Here is a 24,780-nt window from a genome sequence, read left to right as displayed (position 1 = left end):
GTTGCTCATACCAAGCTGCATGTCTTCAAAAATGGTTGACTGGAATATTTTCAATATGTTTTACCGTTAAGATAGAAATGAGAAACGTCATTGTTTCAAATTTGTCACTCCAATATGTAAGCTTGGGCCTAACACATTTATATATTACCATCTGAGTCAGCTGATGAGACCACAGGGTAACGGAGAGGACTTGTGGAGATTTTGAGTAACACAACCCTCAATATACAACACCATAGAGAAGGTTTGAGCAGTTGGGAGGGAAGGGGTGGAATTCAATGGGTAATGAGAAAGAATTGAAACCTACAATAGTCATGAAGAAGACATATAATAAACATCTACTAGTCCTGAGTATTATGACAGCCATGGGTTCTTAATATCTGATTGATAAGCTAGAGGCCATCATACATGAGCCAGACCCCTGATTTTTATGTTTGACTACCAAATGGAGGGACAAATTTCCATTGCTTTTTTTCAGATAGCCTGATGTCCAAACTACATGAAATCATGTGATGGACATCCCACATGTCCAGTCATTTTGGCCGCCATTTTCAAGATGGCTGCCATTTTTTTCCAATTTGCTCCAAATTTCAGAATTTAGCATGAAAAACAGAGTTCATAATTCCTAGACAACTTTAGTATCATGAAATGTGTCAGGCACTAAATTCCACACATTTTGATATACAATTTGTATTGTTTTGTGTAATAAATATTTCTCTGTTATCAAATTATATTTAAAAAAATTATTGTTTTTTAAAATATTTTTCATTTTTCAAAGACATTCAGAAATTTTTACTTCAATGTTATGACTTTACATAGCATTAAAACATTGTGATTGATAACAGCTATTTATTGTATTTGTAATAATTAGTGATCACAGAAATTAAATTGTTTTCTTGCACTGCAAAGCAAGTTTTCCTTGCTCAAAATGTTCTCAAAATTAATACACAAATTTCCGAGTGCTGACCCTATGTTTGAAGAAATCTCTGCATTTCAGTTTCATGCAAAACAAAATTTTAATTTGCAGATATTACCATAGTTAAATAAACATCATCTATTTAAAACCCTGCAAGAAAAAAACAATAATATTTTGTTTCATATGAAGTTTAATTACTCATAATAAGACCTAAAATTGTGCAACAAAAAATATAATTTAAAATTGATGCAATGACCGGTCCTTTCCATTGACACCAACAAGCATTGAGTTGACAGTTCACTTGGTGGAGGATTTTCGTGAGTATATTTGATTTTAAAGCAAGATAAAGTTTGAACAACAACACTGAGATAACTATGATACTGTCAATTTTACATGTCAATACAAAAGTGTCTTACAGTATTAATTATACTGTTCTTTTAAAAAACAACTGTCTAACATGAGTTGTCTGCTATTCAAGGGAGATAACTCATGGTCCATTGCCCAGGACACTGCTGCTGCTGCTGCTGCTGCTGCTGCTGTTGTTACTGTTGGCAAAGTAATAACGCCAAAGCACATTCTACTTCCAAGGGTAATCAAAACTCTGAAGCGTAATGTTAAACTGATCAAAACTTTAAGTCACTTGGGACACTCTTGTTCAAACTCAACCTTGGAGGAGATTGACACTGCGCTGTGTATTGACAAGATGGAACATGTAGACATTGATGAAGTACCTCTTCCAGCAAGCATCCACCAGTCTGTTCCAACTGTACTTGCTTTTGACAACATTGACAGACAGGAGGAAGTACGAAGAAGGATCATGGACATCACATCGTGTCAATGGCATAATAGTTCAGCCAACTTCGCTGACACCCAGATCAAAAACCTGTGTGGACAAGAAAGAGAAGCACCAAACAATTGAGCCTTCTGATTAACTACTTCTATCTACTCTGTGGGGAAAAGGAAAGGTCCACCCTCAATTGTGCCAGCTGACCTTTCTACTGAATTTGAAGTCGCAAAAAAAAGTGCACACCAGCAAAACTTACTCTGGATTCTTGTCAGAATGCATGACCCAACAAATCAGACAATAAGTTCTTGGACAATATATAACATAGTGACAAGAGATGACATTGAGGTATGCGCTCATACAGTTGGTTACTTGCCCACAATTAATGCTCCAGCAAAAGAAATGGCAACTGTGCAAGAAATTCTGCATCAGTCTCTTGCTGTACAATCATCTCTACAGCTTCAGAATATTGCTGTTGTTTTCAACCAGGCACTGTATTTCAAAAGCTACAGAAATCGTTTGGAAAAATCCTGACAAGTTTAAAGGCATTGTATTGATGATGGGAAACTTTCACAAAATTTGCAATTTCATGTCAGTAATTGGAAAGAGGTTTGGTGATGCAGGACTTCGTGACTTTGCAGTAGAATCTGGAGTCATTGCAGAAGGATCTATCAGTAAGATACTGTAGGGAAAAGAGTATAATCGAGCAGTCCGATTACACAAGCTGGTATATAAAGCCCTGCTGAGGCTAGCATCGAATGGATTTGTGGAATGGCTTGAGATCCATCATCCTGAAAGCCTAGCAAAGCTGAGTGATGCGAAGATCCAAATAGGTGAGCTCCATCTCACCGTTTGTCATAAATCACATTGATGATGTTGAAATGGAAATTTTGAAATGTTCAACAGTCACCTGAAGCCACCCTCTTGGTCCATATACGCTGATCTCTTGCAAATGGTCATGGCACAATGAAAAAGACAAAAAAATTCTGTTCTGGCAAAAATCATTCAGAAAATCCACTGCAAAAGTCACACATTTGATGAGTTGTTTGATCGAGTGTTTGCCCAGATGTTGCATGCTGGTCAGGGATGTAACAGAATTGATGAAGGTATTTGACGTTTACAGGGAACAGTCAATCAAGTTGGTCGAGCGTCTGAATCGGGGTTCAACTGAAGGCATTATTTTCATGCAGATAAGAGCAGGACACAAACTGAAAAACTGGAGACGACTTCTTGAATGTCCCGAGAGTAAGAACAACCTTACTAGATTTCTGGCACAGAGTTTGAAAGAGCTAAGACAACATGAACAGCTCGGTAACAACACTATGTTTGTTACGCATGGAAATATGTGCATTTAGTTAACTAGTGAGGGATGGCAAAATGTAACACGCCTGGAGTTTGCCATGAAGAAGCTGATACTGGTTTACTGTATCTTTACTCAGAAGAATAACAAAACCTGGTCCTTGTCACAGATGACACAGATGTGCTTGTTATCTGTCTTGCTCTCAGCACAAAGATCAACAGCAGAATCATTACCAGACGAGGTACAAAAGCTGATTTGAGGCTTGTGGACATATGTATATATATGTATGTATACTTTTGATGTTATTATTAAACACATAAATGTAATATCACAATGTCTACATTTTAACTTTAAACACTAGATTCTTGGAAATTTGGCTAGGAAATATAAAAACAAATTTTGGTAGCAATATGTTTGACTTTCTTCAATCTCATGAAAATCAGATGTTTGTACTCGCTACCGCTGAACAAAGATCTGAGGACATCCCATTAGGGGTCACATCAGAATGACCTTTCATCCAACCAATCAGAGCGTCACTTACCAGATCATGAAAGTGACAGTCGGAATGTGTTTTCTGATTATGCAACCACGAAATATTTAACACGGGGTATTCCTTACGACAGTTACGGGTTTTATGATTATACCCATACAATCTAGGCCATCTATAAGCCATTCCAGAGTGTTCTTCTTTTCAGTTTTAATTTTTTTTAATCGAGAACACGTCAAAATATGTTTCGAAGCGTAGTCGCCAGTTTGAAACTAGTGTCATGAAGCTTGAGAAAGCTGCCTTCTGATTGGCTAATGTCGATTTCTTGTCACTCATTTCATTGGTCAGTCAAAATTCGCGAAAGGTCGTTCTGACGTGACACGTAATGGGATGTCCTCAGATCTTTGTTTAGCGGTAGCGAGAACTAAGATCTGATTTTAATGAGATTGGACTTTCTTAATTTTTGAATTATCTGTGAAAAAGTGCACTATTTGAAAAATGGCTGCTTATGTATATGCACTATCATGTTTTAACTTCCAAATGGTATTTTATATATGAAAATACATTAGACAATTTTTATCTATCATAAGGTGTGAATTATTACTCAACAACGTTGCATTGGAAATAAAAAATGTCAGTAAAATGTTATAAAAAGGTAATTTCTTTATATAATTTCACCAGTAACACAACAATGATAACTCAATGATATACAATAACCATAACAAAAAGTGTGCAATGTAGTGCTGAAACAATATCAGTAAATAAAAGTTGTCTGAAATTAATAAATTCTGTGTTATAAGCTATTTCTGAAATCTGTAGAAAAAGTGAAAAATGGCCGCCATCTTGGCTAAATCGCTAAATCATAGCTGGGCATCTGAAATGTCCATCACATGAAATCATACAGTTGAGACATCAAGCAAGCTGAAAATCATGTTGGTTATTTGTGCCTCTGTTTGGTAGTCATATTTTCTCTTGCTCATGGACTACCAGGAGATTTGGCTGTGACAATCCCACTGTTTAAGTCAAAGCATTAAAATGTTCAGAATTGAAACCACAAGCTTTATGATGTGGCTAATACTAATAACCACAGTGGTGGATTTCCTTTTGGGGGACGATTTTGCCTGTCATTTTTCTAATTATATTTTGGTTAAGCATTTGTGATTGAGTATTAAAATCTGTATAGCTTACTTGCAACAAAACTTGTACAGCCGACTATGACTGTGAACGGAGGTTGGATTGTTGTGTAATGAAGCGTGTAATTTTGGAGGAACTCCGTCAGAGACCATATGCAGAGCCTCTATATATAAAGGCTCAGCATCTGCTGAGCCTATAAAGCACAAGGCATTTATCTAATCAAAACAGGCCTACTCGACCGCATTTAAAACCCCCCCGCAAAAAAACCCACAAAAAAAAAAAACAAGCAACCAAACAAGCAACCAATAAAACATAAATCGTTCCCCCATCTTATTAGCATGGCATATTTCAAAATTCCAAATTTCCGCCAGAATTAATTAAGCGACCATAAAGGCCCTTTAGGTTGCCTTACCTTTCGGACATACACTTCCTGACTACGTAACTAAAATGGCCTGGCATTCCCGTGCGTGAAATACGCATTTGTCGGAAAGCGCACGTTATAACCTAAACTAAGTAAATAAATAGTGAATAGAACCACAAGTCTCTGTAGCTCACAGCTAACACTTTGTGGCCTGTTTGGTATTTAAAGATTGAAAAACAGCCTTGTTCTGAGTCCCATTGGCTAGTGCTTGAGGGAAATCTGATACCGTGACATCACTTCCTTAAGAACATGAAAAACCCTACCTTTAAACCGGTTCCAATATAAATTTGTGACATTTGCAATCCATTTCCATATCATATAAACATGTATATAGTTACTATCCAAATCATCCTTTTGAGGACATAAATATATTGTATTGTGGCCTGTTAAAATCACAAATGATCACTGTTTCAAAGAAAATAATTAAACCTCCGCAAGGGTTTCCCCAGTGATTTTGTGACTTTTTAAAGCCATTTTCTCCCAATTTAAAGTGTGTGATGGTGTACAAATTGCATTTTATTGGACATTAGAGTATAATTGAGCATTTGCAATCTAAAAATAGGAGGAAAAGTAACAATTTACTTGGCTATTTCTGAGTGATACCATCACAATGTGCCACTTGCAGAATTTCTGAAATGCGTGATACACAACTGATATAACATATCGTGTGAGAATATTCAGGAAAAAAGTGACAAAACAAAGAATTGACCTGGCAAAGTTTGACTTGTACTTAATGAATATTTATTGTTTTAAATTTTAGAAAATATGTCAATATATCAATAAAGTCATGATGTCAAAATTTTGGGGCTTTATTTGAATCATATGACATATATAAATGTAAAAAATAATTACTTTCACAGAGATAACCGATAAAACTGAAGAAATGAAATTTCCAGGCTTTAATGATGAAGTACTGTTACTTTACAACTACTATAAAAAAAATATAGAACTTTATTACATCAAACATATGCATGAAAAAAAGTAAGAATGATGTTAAGAATAACAACTATACCTTTGACAATTAAATTTTGACCTGCATGTATGGGATACTATGTGACTGTGCAAAATATAACATGAAAGTGAAATATAATTTGCATATTGACCTATATGGATATTTGCAATTAGGAATTATGAAATAAAGAGAAACGATCATATGTGTCATCTCCTATAACATCTAGTTTTAATCTGAAGTATTATCAGCGCGAGGACAAGAAGGTACTGTAAATCAGATTTTGTGGGGAAAAAAGTGACAGTATTAGGCTAAAATAATAATAGTCTTGGTTCTCAGGCACCGCCATCATCATAAAGTCCCCCGTACGTTTCATTATTTCCATTTAAGTCAAATTAATCCTGAAATATTCTGTATCTTGAACACACGATCTGACAGTGAAATGCTGCAATATTTAAAAGCAATGCGATCCAATATTTCTCCCCCTATCTATGGGTGACTTAGTTAAAAAATACTTAATGTCATGGCCAATATCATAACTGAAAAGAAATTTCAATACAGTTGTAGGAAGACCAAAGACTTTTCAAAATGACTGTCATATTTAAAGTGAGAGCTTAAGTCTATGAGCACTTCTTTGAGACACCATAGCTGGGATGATTCATGCAGAGTTTCAGCCATCTTTATAGGCATTGCAGGTCTAGAGGAGATGTCAAAAGTCCACTAATGCTTGAAAAACAGTGGGGTATCTGGATGTCAAAGGTCATAGCTTCAACCTGGATATTCAACTTAAAAACACCCTATTTCTAACAAGTGCTTAGACAACGTTTCTTAATTGTTAAAAAAATAGAAAGTACTACATTGTAAAGAACAATAATCTTATGATGATCCTCTCAAAATTTGAAGAGGTTGGTACAAAGGTTGTATTTTTCATTCAAATTTGTTGCTGCTGTGTCCAGATTGAATTTTACTAAATGAAAAGTTAATTTGTTGTTGCTGAGGACATGTAGAACATGAAAAGATTTTAAGTTTCAGTGCTTTTGGATTTTAAACTAATGAAGACCATAACATAACCTCGCATTGACAATGCCAAGAGGAGATACACATGAGTAATGGCCATCAATTTGTTTTTCATTACGGCTACCTTGGCAGCCAAGTTGAACATGGGATTTGAAGCCTTGGAACAAACTCAGGTGTCACTGGTGGGAACAGGCAAGTAATGTTTTAGAGTCATAGTTCCTGCGGTTTCTGAAGAGATGTCATTTCGTAAGTTGATGAAGTTATCATCCAGAAAGCATCTACGGCTGAACAAATTGTGATACATGAGCTCAAAGAGGTCTATGATAACTTGTCCATAATGAACATCTATTTAGTCAATTTCATGTTGAGCTGTTGAGAGGAGATAAAAAAAGAGAATAAAAAGTTTAGGCAGAACAATCAGTTGACTGTCAATGCATGGTTGAATGTCGGTCAGTTAAAAACGTTTAGTTGGACCTTTTGTGCAGGTGAGCTAAATATTCTATTTTTCCTTTTTTTCATCAGTTGCAACTTTTCAGTTAATACTAGCAGTCCATGAAAGATACAACATAGTACAGTGAATAATTCAGTGAATAAAAGCATGTGACATACAAATGAAAATTGGTTTCCAAATTAAAAGAAATTGACAATAGAATGAAAGTAGATAAAACAGATTAAAAAAAACAACATGAAATCCATCAAAATGATAGGCTCCATCTTTTCTGCGAGCTAAAAGGCGTTTCTGATGATCGGTTTGACTGAGTGGTGTTCCATGGCGGTAGTATTCTTCCATCATCATTTCCTTCTCAGCAAACCTCTGGAAAAGCCACTGTTTCATCCCCTCTTCATCTTTGGGTACCTCCGACACAGGGTATGCTCTAAAATGAAGGAGCACATCAGAGGCCGACCATGATCCTGCCCCTATGTTCACCAGTGTCAGAGGGTCACCTTTAGGATACACTATGGTTACATCAATAATCCACTGTAAGAGGGAGCCATGGAACGCATCTTTATCTGTTAAGGAGAAAGCAGAAAAATTTGAAATAATCTTCACTGAGATTTCCTTACTAAAATCAACATTGAGCATAGTGAAAAGGTTCCAGCATGAGTATGTCATGATAGAGCTTACTTTTATCACAAAGGACGTCTAAGTTCAACTGGAAAAGTGTTTGCAAATACTTGCTGTCACAGAAATAGCCTACTCACTGTAGAAAGGTGCCAGAAATCATACATACCACTATACCTTCCCAGTCTGATAGTATATTACCTTAGAGATATGAAACACATTCTTACTACAAACATAAAACCAGTTCAAAATAACAAGCATCCAGCTTTCAAACTGAAAAATCTAGAGGCATGCTTTGCTGGTCTAATGACAATACTTGTCATCTGAGAAAGTCTCATGGCTCTTGCTACTTAAATTGCAATTTAACACTGTTTACGGTTAGTGAAAACATTTGCCCAATGCTTAAACCAAAAGTCCAACAACCTCAATAAAAATGTGATATACATTGTATTACATTTAAAAACAGAAGCACTTCCAGTCGAATGACCTTGGGCTTTAATCTCATCCTAGAGCTGCCAGAAAATATAAAATTGAAAGCAGATATCGTGTTACAAGTTTCTGAAGCAGCATTACAGTTGATGCCATGTTTACTCTTTCTGGCAGAAACGACTATGAACTTGCAACAACAGTTTCGATGATAGATTGTATTGTGCAAGTAGATGTACCCATAATGAACCATCAGTAGCTTTATTCTCAGTAGAAAGACCTTTAAGAATTTCCAATTGTTTCCATGGACCCACAATAAATTAAGAAAAAATAATAATTGAAAAATATGATAGTAGGCAATAGTTGAGCATGTGTTCATTGCACATGTATAGTTTCATGCAAAAATTGAACAATAGTCATCATTGTTAATAATCCTAAGAATACTACCTCAATTACATCTCTGCCATTAATCCTGTATATTGGCTTCAATGACACTGACTAAAATTTTCAGATTTTCAACACTCTTCACTGTCAATCACACAATTAGTTGTCGCCAAGTAGTCTCGTAACTACCCAAGCCATGGCATCATAATGGCAGCAACATCACTTTTTACCCTCATCTACTACTAGAGGTAGATGAATTGGGGAGGTGGGAGGGAGTAATTCATATGTAATAGAGGTAGTATTCTTAGAGTTATTAACAATGATAACTATTGTTTGATAATTATTACGAAACTTTTACCTCTATTACATATCTGCCAGAATACACCAGAGGGACCCAGTGGGATCTGCCTCAACTAACTCCCTGTGTAACTGACAGCAATCCTCTTCTGGAAACCATTATCTACTGATTCTAATCCTACTTGAGATAATTTCCTCTGACATTCCCCTTGATGACTTGAAAATCAGAAATGTGTCAAGAATCAGTCAAATATGTGATATCTTCACTAGATTTACTGTTATATTTGCTGATCTTGATTGTAATAAACTTGTATTTGTGACTTTAATACCAGCGATTATGTCACTTCCAGTTCTGACGTCACTTCTGGTATGTCACTTCCCCTTTTTTGGTAATGGCATCTCTCTAGGTCTTTTAGTACCCAAAGACGTCATTTCCTGGTTAGAAGGACCCTGTTCTGCTATATCCAGTGCTGATGTCACTTCCAGTTAATCTCTCACTTCTGGTAATGACGTCACTTCCGGTCTAAGTGACAGTGGATATTTAAGATGCTTCTAATCCATCCTACATACACCTACTCACCCTCTGATGCTGCTGGTGTCGGATCTCTTCCCCCCCCACTTTCTCTCTCCCCCTATATATGCCCTCTAAGTTTGGCTGCACGTCACGCAAGTAAAAGCTGGTGAAAGTGTTTTGTGAGGCCCATTGACAACTAGACACTACTTGTTCTACTGAGACTGTTGTCCATGGAACGAGACGTGGCGTAGAATCCTGTGCCTGTATAACTTGATGCAACAGTAGCTTTTAGCCATCCTGCTAAAGTAGCCTTGGTGATATCCTTGTTGGAATTAGTCTTACAAGATAAGAAGAGTTTCTTTCGATGGCGTCTATGTGAATCTGTAGCCAAGAGATAGAACTTGAGAGCTCTGATGGGACATAAGAGTCTGTCTGGGTGATCCACTGTTGGTCCTAATGATGGAATTGTATAGTGTCTATGACCCAACGGTCCCATTGTGATGGATTGATTCTTGGCTACAAAGTCTGGGAGGGATTTTAGTGTTATTGAGGTCCAATGTGGATCATGGGTAAGACTAGAATAGTCTAAGGCATGTAACTCTGAAACTCTTGCTGCTGTTGCCATGGCTGGGAGAAAAGATGTTTTCCTGGCTTTTGGGGGCAGGGTAGCTTTAGCCATGGGCTCGTAAGGTTTCGTTAACAATGCCGATAGTCCAACAGGTAGATTCCACTTGGGGAAGATACAAGAAGTTTGAATATCTTCTAGTAGAAAGAATCTCATTAGTCTGTTGAGAATGGGATGGTTTCCAATAGATAATCCGTTGACATGTTGAAGTACAGAATGAAGGGCTGATCTGTAACCTATTGTCCCGTGTCAGAATTTGTTGTCTTGACGTAGATGTAGTAGAATATCTGCTACCATAGGAATTGATATAGCATTAGTTATAATCCCTAGTCGTCTTCTCCACTGGACAAACTTGTCCCATCTGTTGACATATATAAGGGATGATGAAGGTCTCCAGGATATTGCCACAGCTTCTGTGGCAAGCTCAGAGTATCCGGATGTCTTCTGCGTGATAACTTCCTGGCAGTTAGATGTAGGCTGGGCAGATTGTCGTGGAATATGCTGGACGGGTTGTCGTAGCAGATCTTGACGAAGTGGCAACTGGATCGGTTCCTTCATTAGTAGTTTCAGTTGTCTGGGGAACCACGCCCTGCTGGGCCATATTGGGGCTATCAATATTATTACGTAATTTGTCTCCTCAACCTTGGGGATGACTTCATCAAGGAGAGACCGTGGAGGGAATGCGTATGCAAACAGGTTCGTCCAATCCATCAATAGGGTGTCGATCTGGTGAGCTCTTGGTCGAGAATAAGGCTCACATGAACTGAAGTTGGTTGTTCTGGCAGGTGGCGAATAGATCTAGATGTGGTGTCCCATAACTTGGTTATCTAGGTGAAGATCTGTGGAGGTAAAATTTCCATTCTGTTGCCTCTATTCTTCTCCAACAAGAAAGACTGCCAGCCGGTCAGTTCAGCTTCCCGGGTATATGTCTCGCTTCCATCTGGCAATTGAAGGAGTCTGCCAAGGCAAACAATCATGCAGTCTCCATCATCAGGGAGCTGGTTCCTCCCTGCTTCTGAATATAGGCCTCTACTTTTGTGTTGTCCATGGCTATGAGAACGAATGATTGATGAAATGTATCCTCCATTTTAGGATGGCGTAATATATGGCCCCCATTTCCCAGCAGTTGATATGAAGGTTCTTCTCCTCTGTGTTCCACGATTTCTGTACTGTGAGATTGTACATATGGGCTCCCCATCCCAAATCTGACGCGCCTGTGAATAGATGGTGTTCTGGCGTCAGATAAGTCAAAGGGATGCCACTCATCACATGTTCTCTGTGATTCCACCAATGGAGGTCTCTTAGTAATCCGGGAGGTAACTGAGTCTGGAACTCTAGGCTCTGAGATCGTATAGAGTTCATCCAAGTCTGTACAGGACATGGCAACAGCCTTCCTTTGAAGGTCATATCCTGTAGGGACTTTAAGTTGCCTAGAAGAGACATCCACCATCTCAGCGCCTTGCTGCGTTGACTTGAAGGTAATTAAATTATCCTTATAGTCTTGTTGAATCGATCCTTTGGTTGGCATAGATATCCCCCGTCTAGCTGGAATCTTGCTCAGATGTATATAATGTCTTGAACCGGAGTAGTTTCCGACTTGGCTGGATTGACTAGGAAGCCTAGGCAGGTCACAAGTTGGACCAAGAATATCATGTTCTGATGTAGCTGATCTTCTCCTTGGTCTGCCGCTAGGAAATCGTCCAGGTAACCATGGATTCGAACTAGCTGGATGTGAGCAAACTTGATGACTGGGGCTGTAATCCTGGTGAATAGCAAAGGGGCCATAGCTATCCTGAATGGTAGGACTTGGAATTTGTAGCGTCAGCCATTGATTGTGAAGCGTAGATACTTCTGTGAGGATGGGTGTATCGGGACTTGAAGATAAGCATCTTCTTCGTAACTTCACTATGGACTCCATCTGGAATTTTGGCAGAGGTACCAGATATCTCTTGTTGAGGGTCTTAAGGTTTATGATCATCCTCATCTCGGTTGTATTATTCTTCGGGTTGGGACTAAGAAGACCGGAGAGTAAAAACCTCCGTTAGTGTCCGAATGGCTCGCTTCTTTAGTAGCTTCCCGACGGCCAAATCTGCAGCTTCTTTTTCGGAGGCTGTTTGGTCAATGATGATTTATAGTCCCAGGGACGCTTCTGTGAATGGGATGATTCATGAGCTTTAGCAACTAAGTCGAAAATGAAGGTTTTTAAACATTCTGCTGTGTCTTGTTTACCTTCATCTGTGACGTCCCAATTTTCCATTGAATGCTGTGGTAGCTGAAAAAGGTTGTGTCATCATGAACCTCTTGGTTTGGTTTGACACGGCTCTGGATCTGATCTGGACTAAAAGTTGTTGACGCTGTAGCCTTAGAAGTCGTGCAGAAGTCCAGACTTGGGAGGAGAGTAAGTCTTCTTGCATCCTGACAATGGATTCTAGGAGGCAATGGATGAGTTGCTGGATCAGACTCATGGTGAGTACAGGAGATGGTGGGTTGGCTGGGGAGGGAGGTGCTGGAGTGGAAACTGATTTCTCAGTTATGATGTTTTCCACTTTTTTCTTCGTGGCCTGGTGCCTCTTGGCCTTAGTCATGGCCTAGCCCAATCTTCTGTGTTGACGCACTTCTCGCATCTCTTGTCCTTATTACAAGTAGTGCCTCTGCACTTCGTGCAGTTTTCATGAGAATGTCCCGTGACCATGAATCGGCCACACTTCTTGCATCTGGGGGTAGAGGAAGACTGCATGTTGACCTAAAAGAATCACCAAACACCAGCTAAACTACCGTGCAGGTTTGTCTCTCCATCTGCATTATTAATTTATACTTATATGTCTGTTATTATAGAAAACTTATCAGAATAATCTTAAGTCAATGTGACTGACTACCAATTGCTAGATTGTTACTACTATTATAATAGGTGTTGACTCTAGCACACACAGGAAAAATGTGATGTTGCCGCCATTATGACGTCATGGCTTTGGTAGTTACAAGACTACTTGGTGACAACTAACTGTGTGATTGACAGTGAAGAGGATGTCTGTTGAATATCTGAAAATTTTAGTTAGTGTGATTGAAGCCAAAATACAGGATTTATGTGATGTGCATTAGAGGAAGAAATTTCGTAAGAATTATATTCATTAGTTTGAAGGTTGGAGACAAAGCCTTAAGTTGTTTGATACGTAGTCCAAATAAGTCCATGGAAACGTAACAAAATACAATTTAGAAAAAATTCAAAATAGCAAAAGTAAAAGGCACCAGTTAAGCATGTGGCAATGGGAGACATAACAATGAGCGAATGACATGTTAAAGTGACCTCTGACGCAACCATAATGGATAATTCTCACAATGCCCACACGTCACGGAAGCGTTACCATATCACAGCTGTTACAAGTTTTGGGGTTGTGTCAGGTTTACTTAGGTGCAAAAAGAATTTAACAGTGGTTGACTTTTTTGGGAGTCATTTATTCATGAGTAGAAAATACAGTTCAAAATATCTAAATAACCATTTAATTTTTGTACAATACATCAATCATTACACAGGCAAATGCAAACTAAAACTATAAAAAGAGTATGTTTACATTTATACAATAGCACTCACAACATTATGACATGGCAGAGGTATGACATTTTAACTTAACATTGAAAATGTTTAGCTCACCTGACTGAAAGTCAAGTGAACTTATGTCACAGCACATTCTCTGTTGTCCGTCAGTTGTCAACTTTTGCATTTTCGATATCTCCTCTGAAACAACAAGGCCTAATTAGCTGAAATTTATAATACATGATCCCTGCTATGGTGTCTTTAAGAAGTGCTCACATAATTCTTATCCGATTTGAAACATGGCATAAAATGTATTGGCAATTTGTCATAGGTACAGTTAATAATGGGGCCTAATAGGTGCTTTCCATTTTTGGCAATATTATGAATTTTGACCTTGATTCAACCTTTACAGCATAAAAGTTTGTGTCACCAAAGTGAAAATCCAAAATTTGACAACCTTATCTTAAACTCCACTGCATGTTTCATGAATTTATCTGCATACACTGGCAAAACGTAGGTTTTGGCATGGAAACCAAACTTGACTTGGAAAGAAGAAATGGTTCGACAAACATTGGGAAAGGCTGTCAGTAAAATGATCCAGGTAAAGTTTCACCATCCTTTACCTTTTGTATAAGGAAAATACAGCAAAACAAGTTCCAGCAGGTCTAAACTGTCCATGGATAGAAGGTAGGTGTTTTGGACAAATGGACAAATCAAACTGAAAATAGCTCTCTCTTAAGGCCTTTATTTTAACAATTCTTTTTATACATGTTATTGGATACATAATGTTATAATTACAGGGTGTATTGCATAACGTAAAGTTACATACCACTGGTAAGAATTCAACGAAGTTTTTCCTTTCTTGATACTCAAAATAACGATATATGTTTTACTTGAAACATTAATGTGAATAATTAACTTAGAGTTTTTATCAATGATGGCCAGTAGTATCTGGTTTTTATCAAACTTAATTGCAAAACATAAAATATATTTAAAGTCTCAAAGCTAAGTGTCTTTTGTACATCTTTCACCTATTTCATCCAAAGAACAGTCAACATTGATAATTTGTTGCCATTTGTTACACATATTTAGATAAAAGTGGGGAGAATCAAGTTTCTCATAAAAAGCTTTTGAGCTTTTTTGTGGTTTTATCATTTCATGCATTACAGAATGTAGGCCAAGATGACAATCAGTAGCTTGAAATGAGTCAATTCCTGGGAATATTATATAATATTCTATTACCGTCCAAAGTCCCCTTTACGAGGGCTGGCTGAAAAGTTAGGCTAAGCCTAAGTAGGATATCTCAATCGGATTGAAACAAACTTTTGCCACCAACAAGTACAATCATCTAATGAATCATAGACATAAGAACTGCAACTGTAGTGTTATTATTGTCTTTGTACCAGACCATCTTGTGAACCTACCCATTGAAATCACCAGAAAATCGACAAAACTGGCTATAGGGCAGTCATCAAGTACCTGCAACTGAAAGGGCTAACTCCAACACAGAAACATGCTGACATGGTCTCCACTTTAGGGGATGATGCCCCTTCCTTTTCCACTGTAAAGAAGTGGGCTGCGGAATTCAAGCGTTGCAGAGAGAGCCTTGACGATGACCCGCCTCCAGGAAGGCCTTCAACAGCAACCATTCCGGAAAACATTACCCGGGTGCATGACATGGTGATGGCTGATCGACGATTGACCACTCGACATATTGCCAGTGTTGTGGGCATCTCTCATGAGAGGGTTGAGCACATTATCACCAACGAGTTGGGAATGACAAAAGTTTCTGCGAGATGGGTGCCAAAGCTCTTGACAGCGGATCAGAAACATGTCAGATTCCTGATGTCCCGTGACAGTTTATGCCGTTTTGAAGCAGATCCTGATGATTTTTTGGCTCGATTTGTAACCATGGATGAGACCTGGATTCATCACTTTCAACCAGGAAACAAAATCCAGTCTAAACAATGGAAGCATCCGGATTCACCAGCTCCCCAAAAAACCAAGTCGGTTCCTTCTGCTGGAAAGGTGATGGCTTCAGTCTTTTGGGATTCCAAGGGTATTCTTCTGATTGACTATCTTGAAAAAGGCCAGATTTCAATGGAAGATATTATGCTGACCTACTGAGACAGTTGCGTTAAGCTATCAAAGCTAAGTGACGGGGAATGCTCACTAAAGGAGTCCTGTTCCACCAAGACAATGCCCCTGTTCACAAATCGGTGGTTGCCATGTCATCGATCCATGATTGTGGCTTCGAACTCATTGACCATCCCCCTTATTCACCCGATTTGGCCCCTTCAGACTTCCACCTGTTTCCCAAAATGAAAAAGGAAGTAGTCGGTCGCCATTTTCCTAGTAATGATGACGTCATTTCTGCTGTGAATGACTTTTTTAGGGTGGTTGAAGAAAATTTCTTCTTGACCGGCATCCAGGCCTTGCAGCATTGCTGGCAAATGTGTGTAAACCTGGAAGGGGACTATGTGGAGAAATAAATGAAAACCATTGACTTGGTACAGGTCTTTCATAGTTAAGCTTAGAACATTTCAGCCAGCCCTCGTATGTTATACTATATATTCAAAGGAATGATGCCTTATGAATCGCATATGTCCTTTATAAAATGAATTCCTTTCTCATACCAGCTTTCTTCAAAATAGTTTGGGTCATTCGACTGATGGTCTAACCTGAGCAGTTCTGTTAAAATATCTGCAATTATTTCATGATATGTTGCAGGTTTCTATAAAATCTTCCCCAAATCAAAAGTATTTTTTTCCAAAAAGGGTTATCAACTTGAGTACACTAGTAATGATCAATATTTTCTCCCATCTGGAAGATTTCTCTTAATGGAAAGAAGCTAGGACTAGTAAAATTTATTTTTCAAACTTAGTAAAATCTAAATATTTTTGAATACTTATCCTGCATTAATACCTTAATACTGTTACTGCTGTTTTTTATTATTGTATTTACAGAAAGACCAAACTGTGAGAGGTCCAGGCTACAAATAAAGTTGTTCCAACTAGTGGTGTGGCTCATACCATCATACAGCTGCCACGTGATGGAAGTAAAGGCGTCAGGTATAATCACATTACTGCTAGAAACTAACATCTGGTACACTTCGTGGGAAGGTAGCAAAGCGATGGCAGGGCACTTTAGACGTAGTAAGCAGGATAAGTATTCAAGTGTATAAAATATTTAGATCTTACTGAAGTTTTTAACATATCCTGCATTGCTACCTCAATGCAATTTTATCAGACGGAACGGAGGGGGGCATACCTTCAGATATAATTTCAGGATAGACCCTCAACCAGTCCAGGTAGCCAGATAGCATCCTGAACGGAAAAACGGAAACCAAGGACCATTCCTGTCCGAAGTTGATGGAGCCACAAGAGAATATAGGAGAGATGAGGTCAAGTCAGGAAACGGTGAAGTAGAAAAAGAGCATCGGCCAAGTTCTAAATTCTGATCAAGGAGCTGGAACAAACGGAAGCATGAATCCCTCCAGCCTGGGGTAAAATATACCAGAGAGGTTGCAGGTGTAAAAGTCAAGACCGTCGATGGTTGGTGGCCTGCTGCACCAACAGACCAAAACTATGGACACCTTGTACATCCTCATATAATGACTGGCAAAGACAATATCCAAACACCAAAAACAATCTTCCATGATGGACTTGATGGAACAGTTTCTATGGACAGCCATGGTCAAGGCGACGGCCCTAATCTCACGAGGGTTTTTGGCTCTAGGACGGTCTGAAGCAGCAACATCATAAACCTACAGGATAATGGAAAAAAGCCACAAGGAGATTGTGGCTAACTTCCATCTGGGATGTAGGAGAGACCGGAATAAACAGATGTTTCTGTGACCCTTATTGTGTCTTGGAGTATTGAAGGAAACACTGTAATGCTCGAACTGTACAGAGAAGAAGTTTATCCTCATCCTTGGAGCCCACTATTGAGGACAAGGGAGGAATGATAAGGAACAATGAAGTCTCAGCAGAGCCCAAGATGAACAGCACCATGCACTCTACGCTCAAACCGGAAGATGTCAAGGGCATGTAAACCCACTAACTCAAGCCACCGTAGCTCACGCCAAGAGAAAGATAATCTTCTTGGTAAAATTGAAAAAAGGCAACGAGCAGTGTGGTTCAGGGGAGCGTTACAGAGTGATGTCAGAACCACATTCAGATCTCATATCGGGGGTCGAATCCTCCAGACAAAACAGCCACAGTAGTGAATGAAGTTCCAGGATCTTGGTCATTCTGCAACCCGTAGGAAATACCAGCATCTAATTGAACTGCTATGTCGTGATGGTACTACCCTTGAGGCGACGCTTACTGCAAAGAAAGAGTAGAAATTCAGGCAGAAATTGAGATGAGGCAGATTGGGGTCCTAGTTCTTATTCTTTCAGAAGGATTCAAAGGAACACCACTTTTCACCATCAAGGCTACTTGTACGAGGTCTATGTGCTGAGGCAGTAACCTTAACCGTTCCAGCTGAGTAGCCCTTCTGGTGGAGATGGACCTGGCATGGATGTGGCAACCTGCTGTGATGGTGGTTCAGTAGATGTGGCCGCCCAGGGCCCTCAAGAGGGTCGCAGCTGGCGAGGTCTCGAACGTACACGAACTAGTTCTGTGCTCACCACCAAGGTGCAATCAAAATTAGAGAGAGGTTGGGGGTGCTTTTGATCTTCTGTAGGACCCTGGGGAGTAGGACAGGTGGCTGAAAAGCGTATGCTCTTAGGTCTGTCCTGGGAAGGCCAGAGGGTCCAGGATTTGGGAGTGTCGAGCACACGGATGGTTGTTGACCTAGAACTGTCCTGGAACATTCATACAAGCCACTTTCACCCGCTACAGATTGCAGGAACAACCCAAGATGGGGTCCAAAAACGGCACTGGGGGGGGAACCAAGTGCATCAGAGGCACCAGTGCTGGATGTGCTGGCACCGGATGAGCCAGCGCTCTTGACAAAGAGGTAACTGTAGCGGCAGACACAACAGGAGTGAAGACTGTGGTGTGATAGGGGAAAGCAAGACCTCATAATCAACAGGATCAGCGACCTCATGGGTTGGGGATGTCTCAAAGTGGTCGTCCATCTTGGGATGTTTGAACGTTGTGTGTGGCATTTCCTCAATACCCTAAGGTTTCCAGTGAAGGCTCAAGGGGAGAGAGAATGGCAAACAGGGCACTGCAACAACGTGGGGCTGGGGTCCGTACAATTGGAGGTGGGGAGATGATTTACTGCCACAACAGTGAGAGCAGTATAAACTATAATGTAAGAAAAAAGTTGCATGCATAGAAAAACACATATGCCAACAAAAGAGAACCAGGCAAGTAATTATAATTGAAAACTTTTATAAGTTGACAGGCGAAAATTACGATTAAAGATATATAGTATACACTTAAAAACCCAGGATAGTATTGTTAATAACACATGAACAAGAGCCGAGATAGAAATATGAAACATCAAAGCACAAGACATGAAGATATGACAACATGGCAAATCCAAGATGGCAGATGGAACAACACACACACGATGTAGAGTGCAGCAAAGAATCTAATTCAGACGTAACTAACGCTAATTGTAAACATAAAAGGACCACGATAACAAGCAGAACTATAATAAATACAATTATGAACGTATTGGTAATCAAATGGATAAACAAAAGATGCTATCTGGTTGGTAGAACTGTGAGTTTATTCTCAAACGACTGTACAGTCCCATGACTAGCAGTTATTTTTTTTTTCTTTCCAGAAGCTCTTGCACCAATTTTTCTTGAACTTGGTTAAGATTGAAGTGTCTTCACAATACAAAACACCAATGCCAGAGAACAATCAGTATCAATTATCAGCCAAAACAGATGCCACTGGTCATACAAGCAAAATTGTGGTGAATATCATAATAATGAATCACTAAAAATCAGTTATGACACCAGGTGTCTAGGAAAAAGACAAGAATATCCTATCACACCCATCATTCACACAAAATAGTAAGTATTTGTTGCCTGACTTGTATAGCAGCACTCCGGCCATGCGACAACAGTCTGCAAACAAACCAGACAACCAAGCGATAACCAGAAAATCAAGACATGACATGCATTCACTGACAGACTCTGTTGAAACCAAAAACTTTATATGCACCACATCTGCTGTGTACAAGTGCAGAGATATTGCTGCCCACAAGTAAAGAAAAACTCTAAAGAAATATGTCTACCAACACAGTTTCAATGTCTCGGCCCAAGTCATTTGAGCTGCACAGCCTTGTGGCATTATTCTTAAAAAAGTCCATTCACATTCCAACATCATTTGACACTGTGTCATGGTAATGTGAGGTGGTTATCCAGCCAGACAGAAGCTGGCATTGGGTGGTCTGCAGGATCAAGTCATCCAGTGCCCTGTATCTTTGGTGGCAGGGGACTCCCAGCATTCAGCTGTGATTTCTGTTGAACTTTTCTGTCATCATGTCTGTATGATTGAAGAGGTTTGGATAGCTTTGACCCTGCAAGTTGTAACTTGAATGGCAGCCTCGATGTTGTATGTTGTTCTGGGTCAGTGTGGAAATGGTTTGACATCTGCTGGTTGCCTGTCGCCACCTCCTACTCTGTAGGCTGCAAAAGACAAGAATTCATTTTGAGGAGTTTCATTTTATTTAGATGGCATTTTGTTGATGAGAGAAGGAAATGTTCTCCTGTGATGGTTTTCTTGTAGAGATCAGTTGTGGAAGGATCTCGGGCAGCCAGGTATCCTCCCCCGACTGGTCCTGGGGTTGGCGTAATCAAAATCTGTGAGATGAGCGAGGTCAACAGTGAGTGAGTTGGGTTTAAACAGTATTCCAGTTATATCACGGCCGGTCAGTTTAATTTGGGAGGAAAGCCCGAAGTGATGCAGGTCTCAGATGTTTACCACTTCGGAAAAACCCACGAGCATGGGTATGGTGCTGAAAAATCTAGAAACATAATCTGGGCGAACTGGGATTCGAACCCACAATCATAGGTTTCTGGCTTGCTCAAGGGACGCAACTCTGCACAGCGAATCGCACCGCCTTAGACGACTGGGCCACCCATGCCCCCCAATGTCAACAGGATTTTGAGAAATATGCTGAACTTGATGCGAGTCAATCAGGGGGGTCGGGGGATGATGTGTCCTATACCAGTAGCAACCCAGTTGATGTAGGCATTGATGTTCAACATCTGCTTGTTACCTTGGTCAAAGTCCCTGAGCCTGGCCATCTCGACTTGGCAGACTACTTGCATACTAGTTTGTGGTAGTCTTCATCGATGGTAGGATGCCACAGCATGGGGCAATCATGCCTTCTTACTCAGGGCGAGTTGTTTCCGGACCCGTTCATTGACGCATCGATCTTCTTGATGATGTTGGTATAGGATGGATAAGGAAAAGTGTTTAATTCCTCCAACTTAGTCACTGACTCTTCATGACCTGCCCGCTCAATCAATGGCTTTGTTGGCTGATCTTCCATGTTGGTTGTATGTAAAGCAGGTATGAGGTGGTATAATTCTTGAAATATGTCCTTGATTGTACAATTGTTGGCCTTGAATATATCCTCTGGGATAGTTTCAACATCACAGGAAGAGGCAGTGTTAGTAGCAGAATAGCACCCCCTAGGCATGACAAGGTGTTGTGCTGTCTTGGTTATCTGATCTGTGGTTTGAGCTTTCCGAGGCAGATGCCAAATAACAGTGATAAAGAGATAACATAACATCATCTGAGCTGTCACCATACGCCTGGCTCTTCCACGTAACGGTATGCAAAGGGATGCATCTACTGGGCCTTGCATCATATGTATGAGATTTTTCTTTTCGTCAAGACTCATGCTGTTATCTGTCTTCATGCCCACCATGATAATACAATCTTTTTCATGATAAGACAGGGACTCATGATGGCTACTGATGACTTTCCTATAGTAATGACCAAGGGTAATGACCTATAGTAATCACAATACGTATCACATTATCCTTTTGTAATGCTTGGCATATATCGGGTGATTTCAAATAGCAAATTTAGAATTATACAATATATCTCGATACATATCACAATATGGCCTTGCCCATAGTAAAATATTGTGATAAACCTCCAATACCAATCCCTTGTCATGACAATAAATTGACTGGATAACCCCTGGTATCGTATCAAAAATGACTTGTTATTTCTATTTTAAACAGTGTAAGCATAGTTCATATATATTCTGAGATAAGGTCCCTAAGGTGTAAGGGAGGTAATTCCATTCATACCTTGTGAGTTGTCATTTATATTTGCCATGTGCAATATTTTTGTTCTGTGCTAAGGGGCAGTTGATGTTTGGCACCATTTTTGTTGTCGATACAACATGCAGCAAATGGAGTTTCCTTGGAGTTTTGAGCGAAAAAGAATCTAGCAGTGAAGAAAATGAATTGCTGATACTGAGAACGCATTCGATTGCACAGCATGGGGCAAAACATAGCGTTTGAACTCATCAATGCTTCAAATACTTCACAATGAAGAATTAACAGAACCAGATTCATTGAAACTGCTCACATGTGACAATGTGCTCGAGCTTAAGCTGTTGATTGGGCAAAGGAATTCTTTGTTATGTGCTATAAAAGATCTACAACAAGTACAGAAAACCATCTCGACATCAATGGAAGGGACCCGTGAAGATTGCGGGGTAGAATAGGTCTTCAGCAACCCATGCTTGCCGTAAAAGGCGACTATGCTTGTCGTAAAAGGCGACTAATGGGATCGGGTTGTCAGGCTTGCTGACTTGGTTGATGCATGTCATCGTTCCCAATTGCGTGGATCGATGCTCATGATATAATTCACTGGATTTTCTGATCCAGACTCGATTATTTACAGACCGCCGTCATATAGCTTGAATATTGCTGAGTGCGGCGTAAAACAACAAACAAACCAACCAAACCAATCAATGGAAGGCAGGAACCAGGGTGTCACAAATAAGGACCTTGCGAAAGATTCCGAATTAAACGATTTGATGAAAGGTCTTTCAGACATTCATCAGTAAACACACAAGAACAGCCTAATTCTACAGGTTTCCAATGCTATGTAAAGTAAATGTTACAGTTATGACACTATTAAAACATATCTGGCAGTTCACAGTTCTGTAAACTTTTACCCAAATGTGAACATCACCATGAGTGACATTAGTTTTGATCATCATAAGAGAAAATGTTCTATAACCTTAAATGCTTCAACGACTGATCCTTTTCGGCATGATGTTTGTATTGCCCTATTAGCTAATGACATGTCCCTACTCTGCCTTGTACAGACTGTTTTCCATAAGAATACAAGAAGGGCTGCAAACCATTATCCACTGTTTGTCAGTCTGGATTATTTACCCATATCCTGGACTGTTTTTGTCATGGTTTGGTAGGGTCCTCACACTAGCTGGTTTCAACTCCTCACACTACTCGGGACATTCTTTTTCGGGGCAGCTACAACAGCAGCCAAAGTTAACATTGACAATCACCTCATTAAGTCCTATGGGCAGGTGGACTTCGGACTGTTATGATTAGTACATCAGAACGTCTGAAGCCACCTTTGTGCAAGCCCACAAGTCGATGTGTCGCCTGTAACTCGTTCATAGCTCGCTGGGGCATATAGTGACTGACAGTGCCAGCAGGGATTGACCTCCAGGCTCACATATTCTTAGTATGTATTGCATGTTCAACAGTTGGTTTATTATTCACGAGTACTAATATTCTCATGTCATATTCTTATTCATTTATGTTCTGTACTTCTTTGGGGGCTCTCGGTTGATGCACAACCTTGTTTGGGCATCACAAGCTACTTCATACTCAGAGCATGGAAGGCTTCTGGCCCCCGAAGAACATTACTTAAGCAAGGTAGTGTCTGGTCAGCACAACGCAGGAACAGCTTATCCCTAGGGATCGCCGGGTCATCGGACCCCAGGACAGGCATATCTCTCCCAATACTTATACACAAGTCTGTGTCCTTAAGACCCCAGGACACTCAATCCTCCAACCCGGGTCATCACGGCCCCAGGGTTTCTCAGTAGCACCGAGGCAGCCCCCATATTACGCCAAACATTTGTATGTACTACATTTTATGTTGTTTGTTGCACACAGTACTTTCGAAAGAGCTTCAAGGTATATCCCATTAGAAGAAGGGATTTGTATGTTCTGTCATGCAAAGTTCATTTCTGTAAATGCAGGAATTGTGGGTGAACAGTGGTTACTTCTCAAAACAGCTGCTGCTGTTCAGAAAGTCAGCATATGCTGAATCGATGAAGTGGGCTTATGCGTCTATGTGCACCTCCTGTCACCAGTTTGCTTGTATTTCGGCCTGCCCCTGTGTTCCAGATGACCATGTGATGCAGTGTTCCTAGCTCAATTGCTAAAGGCCAAAAGCCTTCCTGGCTACTTGAATGTTGTGAGACTAATGCATGCGGAAGTTGGTTTAGAGAACCCACTTTACAACTGGGAGCACCTACTATTAATGAAGGGGATTAAGAGGCTAAAAGGTGAACCACCAAAGATGAAACTTCCAGTAACATTGCAAATTCTTTCAGGAATGCATAGCAGACTAGATTGATCACATTAACCAAAGCTTTCTGGTGTGCATGTGTATTAGCCTTCTTCTGCTTCTTTAGAAAATCGATGATACTAGCCGAATTTCAGTCTAAGATGACACAGTGTTTAGGCATGTGTGATGTGTCACTTGATGAGCACAAGTTATGGAGGTTGTTTGGCATTCTAAGATGATACAGTTTGGCCAAGGTTGTTTAAGACTGCCCCTGATGGCAATCCCCGAGTCACCTCTGTGGCCAGTGAAAGCACTTCATAATATGTTGTCTCAATTCCCGGAAGCAGTTCAGAGTGCCAAGATACCGCTTTTCTCATACCTTAGTGCCAATGGGTCAATCAGATGCCTTACATATTCAAGTTTTATGAAGACACTGAAGTTCTACTT

At 39.9% G+C, this 24,780-nt stretch overlaps 1 protein-coding gene across 3 annotated transcripts in view; it reads right to left on the bottom strand.

The window, feature by feature from the left end:
• The window catches only part of LOC124149736 (acyl-CoA:lysophosphatidylglycerol acyltransferase 1-like), a 78,161-nt gene that overhangs the window by 12,283 nt on the left and 41,098 nt on the right, over nucleotides 1-24,780 (bottom strand). The window contains exons 6-7 of one of the 3 annotated variants that reach the window (XM_046521488.2): nucleotides 13,964-14,047; nucleotides 4,639-8,016 (exon numbers count right to left, since the gene is read on the bottom strand). The exons of 1 other annotated variant lie outside the window; for it this stretch is intronic. In XM_046521488.2, the coding sequence (XP_046377444.2) occupies nucleotides 7,589-8,016; nucleotides 13,964-14,047 (512 nt within the window). In that variant the 3' untranslated portion in view covers nucleotides 4,639-7,588. Of the gene's footprint in view, nucleotides 1-4,638; nucleotides 8,017-13,963; nucleotides 14,048-24,780 lie in introns of those variants that run through there. One more of the 3 variants, XM_046521489.2, reaches the window with a different exon arrangement.

Source organism: Haliotis rufescens, unplaced genomic scaffold (genome assembly GCF_023055435.1).
Source record: "Haliotis rufescens isolate VD_foot unplaced genomic scaffold, xgHalRufe1.0.p SCAF_3, whole genome shotgun sequence".
NCBI lineage: Eukaryota > Metazoa > Mollusca > Gastropoda > Lepetellida > Haliotidae > Haliotis > Haliotis rufescens.
Note: the sequence above shows the minus strand (reverse complement) of the source record. Positions and strands in the feature narration are given on the sequence as shown.